The sequence below is a fragment of the Trachymyrmex septentrionalis genome, unplaced genomic scaffold, assembly GCF_001594115.1.
Source record: "Trachymyrmex septentrionalis isolate Tsep2-gDNA-1 unplaced genomic scaffold, Tsep1.0 scaffold6, whole genome shotgun sequence".
Classification (NCBI taxonomy): domain Eukaryota; kingdom Metazoa; phylum Arthropoda; class Insecta; order Hymenoptera; family Formicidae; genus Trachymyrmex; species Trachymyrmex septentrionalis.
In genome coordinates this window covers 2282979-2287215 of record NW_017305778.1, presented here as the reverse complement: position 1 = coordinate 2287215, position 4237 = coordinate 2282979, and the positions used below count along the sequence as shown (strand labels likewise).

Sequence of the window (4237 nt, the reverse complement as noted above, 5' to 3'; positions counted from 1 at the left end):
TAATTTAGTTACGTTTTATTAAAAACTATTTACTTTTGATTTAATTTTTTTAAAGTTAACTAGACAATAAACAAGGGTACGCACGCCTACTTACAAGCACTACATTATGTGGAGCGATACTTCGTGCGAATTTGTTCGTATATGAACGGACATATTTTCAACAATTTTGATATTTCGAAATTTATTACGTAATAAGTATATGTAAACCACAATGTAAACAAAATATGTATATAGAATTTTTAAATAAAGGATATACATATCATTTCCGTTATTTATAAAACTAAAACTTTGAAATCTCATGAAACGAAATATATTTAACTTTTAACTTTTTAATTATTTTCTAATTACTTTTTTATTAACTTAATTTTTAATTCAATTAATTTTATTATGAATTAATTTGTATCTTAACTAAATTAAATTTTCAAGGCTGTTAATTTTAACTTAATTTAAAAGAATGTTATTTTATTAAACCTTGCAAGTATGATATTATTCTAAAACCTTTCTTTGCATGGAAAGAATGGTTTTAGTAAAGTCTAAAAATTTAACTGAAAAGAATTTTATTGGATCATAAAAATAATTATGTAAGGACATTTAAATTGGTCATAAAATGTCAAAACTTTTTACAGCATTATTGTTACATTTGAACCTTCTACAAAATTATTTTGATAGTCTAACATGATTTTGATGGTCCAACCAAAATTGTTTTTAGATCTGATGCTTTAGCAAAATCGTTCTGAGTAAAAATAAAAAAAAAAATAAAAAATAATCGATTTGAGACATCCTGTATAATATTCATCTATAGTATTTTTAAAATTCTTTTCTAATTGGGTCAAATTCTTACTTGCAATTCCTTAGGACTCGTTCTTGTACAGATAGCCAATGTAAGCGTGTAATCGAATTGGTGCACAACGAGATTCAGGTACACAGTTTCCTCCCAATCGATGTCGGGATCGCCGATCGGCAGTTTCTTGCTGTCTTTACGAAACACATCGACTTCAGTCTCGAACTTTGGCAGATATCTCGATGAGGTCTTCACGTGTTTCTTACGGACGAAGAAGAGCAGATCGTCACCGTCGATAGCGTGCTCTGCTTGAAAGAGGAAGTGACGGACAAACAGGTCCGTCCAATATGTTGTGCCCTGCAGCACGACGAATCCGGAATCTAAAAGCGAGAGAATTTGCGTGTTTAAAGATTTGATAAATTTAAATTTGAAATCGAAGATAAGATTTGAATTTTTCAACGCGATGTTCGATTAACACCGAATTTATTCCCGATCAATTCGTTACGCGCGAAAGGATAGACAAACCGGAAAGGGGAGACACAACAACGAACACAAGAGGTGGGAAATATCAGATAATCAATACCTGTTATGACGCGATATTGATGAAGAAAGTCCAACTTAGAAACCGAGATAAATAATTGATATGTTTTAACTAATCCTTTAATTTTCTATTCTGTTCAATCTCAACATTCTAATAAATACGATATGTATTAATTGTTAATTACAATATTTGGGTAAATAATATTGAATCTTTTATTTAAACCGCTGACCTCATTCTCTAAAGTGGAAAAGAACTAAAAATGAATAATATTCTACATTTAAGTAAGAGATAAAAATTGTACAATTACATTATAAAAATAGAAATGTTAATTAATATAAATGCAGTTAAAAGTTTTTAATTTATTATAAGATTGTATTATATTCATATAATAATATAATTCAACATAAAGATAACATAAGGAAAACAAATAACGTGATTCATGGTATATATTTGTGTTGTGATTAGAAACATGATATAATGCATACATCATTCTGCAAGTATTCTTCTTAGTGCCATATAAAAGTATATATCGAGTGATTACAGTCCATATATAGGGCGGGTAAATTTAGAAATCAGAAAAAATTTAAAAAAATTTTAATTTAGTTGAATGTTAAAAGAATATTGTTTACATATAATTTAAAGTCACTTAATAAATAAGATGATTAATAATAAAACGCAATTTATGATAAAAAGATTAAATTCGTTTTCTATTCTTATTGGAAAATGTAATATTTGCTATTTTATCAATTTATGTAATTTTGTCGTATGCTTTTTACTATTTTTATACTGTAAATAAATAAAAGATTTTTGAAAGATTTTGAGAAAATTAATTTTTAAATTAATTTAACTTTTAAAAAAATATTATCAGATGACATTACATCTTAAAAGGCCACTTGAAATATTTCTGTCCATGGGCGCAAAATAGGTTTAAATTATTCTGCTCTAACTAATAAAGTACACAGTTAAAGCGATTAGCGAAACATTTAATCTCTGTCATTAACAAAAACAAATAGACTAAATAAACAATCTTCATTATTCAGCATTCAGAGCGATGAAGATATTATTTAATGTTAAGCAACCCGCTTACAACGTAATTAAAAAATATTTTCCGTGCATTAAAAATTATTTTTAAATCTTTTCATCTGTGTTATTTAAATTTTAAAAGCTTAAGGCATTGAAAAATAAATTAAACTGCACAAGATACTTAAAATTCTTTTAACATAAATTAAAAATTTGATATAAATAATAATAAAGACAGGTTTTGTGAACAGGTTTTTTTATATTCAAAAAATTGAAATAAAATAAAATATTAAAGAAAATGTTAGATTCAAAACAATAAGAATTAAGAAAACAAGAAAAACAATTTTGTTTCTTCGAAGTATATCTCCCACAAGCGAGATGGTTGAATATTTCCCATCGGCGGTCAACCCCTACAAAATACCCTTTACATAATTCCTGGTTAAAGCACACCCTAACTCAGCCTGTGTACGTTCTCACCCTCAATGTACGCACACATTGTCATCCCCCCTAACTCGACAGATACGCTGACCCGCTTTACCCCAGCGACAACGAATACGAACCATCTTTGAGCATCTGCCTGAGCTCTTTTGTTCTCTGGAAATTAATCTCTTCGAGGAGCTGCTCCAGCATCGTCGGGGCCCTGGTGAGGCCCGCCGACGATGAACTGCTCGCCAAGCTCGCCATGGTAGATGACGAACTGCGTGCCTCCTCAGCCTTCCACCTGGGATTGTCCCGTTCCTCTCTCGCGTTTGTCAATTGTCTGCGTCTTCCACCTGTATGCGTCTGTGTTCGCAAACGTAAACGTCCTTGGCCTCGTCAAATCAGGAGCGGCGTACGCAATGAGCGGCGGTGTCTCTCTTGAGAGACCGGCGCAGCGCGGCGGCGCGCTTGGAGAACCGCTCCGGCGATGATCACGACGGATGGCGGGCAATGACGAGGTGGTCTCACGATGCTCTCATTTCGAAGTCGAAAGCCTTACCAATCGGAGAAACTGCAAGACGATTACGACGCTCGCGTCGTAGGCGAGCAAGGCTGGATGGTCGCAGCGAGGAGAAACGTCAAATCGAAGCCCCTCGCGCGGCGCGGCTCGGCCGCGACTGACCGAGCACTTGCCGTGGACTTTTGTCGATAATATAACGCATGCGTATGTCTCATCGTGACTGACATTGTTGTTGAGGCGCGATATTCGAACGACACCCGGTATAAGACCTCGGCGATGATGTCGATGCGTTCAACGTCTGCTGGGATTTCAATTGATTCGCCTGAAGCCCAATCGAAGATAGCTTCTTCTTATTTCCAGCGAAAGATGAAATAAATTTTTGTAATGTTCTCGCTGTCTCATTGACTTTATTCTATGTTGTCTAAAATATAATACTCGTTTATCAAACGAGGCTTCAAATAAGAGACTCGGTACCGACTCGTAAAGATCGACCGGTAATCTAGAATAACAGTCGCTTCGAAATTTCTCTTCGTCATTAGTACCGAGTCCGAGAGAAACGATTTGTAAACCCCGTTAAATGAATATTCGCATATCTTTGGACGCACCACTGGTGTTTATCGTGGACGTTTCCGCATTATCTTTAAGGCGTCGCGTTAGCGATATACACTGACCCAAAACTGACCCCGTGACTCGCGATAAAATTCTCTGGAATACTGTCGGTTCACTGGAAACGGACACGACATCCGATTTCTCCATCAGTATCCATCGGTTTGACCAGCGAGAACATTCACGAGCGTCTTGTATATCTGTCAGTGAGTAATCCACGATCTCTGCTCATGATCTGCTCAACTGCACAATCTGACCGAACGGATGTGTCGCGAAAGCGTCACGTAGGCGATTCTGTGACTAATCAGTCTATTGTGGAGTTTGGTTACGTAATAATATATTCGCAAAT

At 34.7% G+C, this 4237-nt stretch overlaps 2 protein-coding genes across 3 annotated transcripts in view; one reads left to right on the top strand and one right to left on the bottom strand.

The window, feature by feature from the left end:
* Positions 1–3456, bottom strand: part of LOC108752350 (uncharacterized protein KIAA0930 homolog) — a 9174-nt gene extending 5718 nt beyond the window's left edge. For both annotated transcript variants that reach the window (XM_018493139.1, XM_018493140.1), the window contains exons 1-2: positions 2903–3456; positions 842–1161 (exon numbers count right to left, since the gene is read on the bottom strand). In XM_018493139.1, coding sequence (XP_018348641.1) covers positions 842–1161; positions 2903–3026 — 444 coding nt within the window. In that variant the 5' untranslated portion in view covers positions 3027–3456. The remainder of the gene's footprint in view (positions 1–841; positions 1162–2902) is intronic.
* Positions 3457–3954: 498 nt separating this feature from the next.
* LOC108752342 (spondin-1) overlaps positions 3955–4237 on the top strand; it is a 14419-nt gene continuing 14136 nt past the window's right edge. The window contains exon 1 of the mRNA XM_018493129.1: positions 3955–4094. The gene's annotated coding sequence lies outside the window, so the exon portion shown is untranslated. The remainder of the gene's footprint in view (positions 4095–4237) is intronic.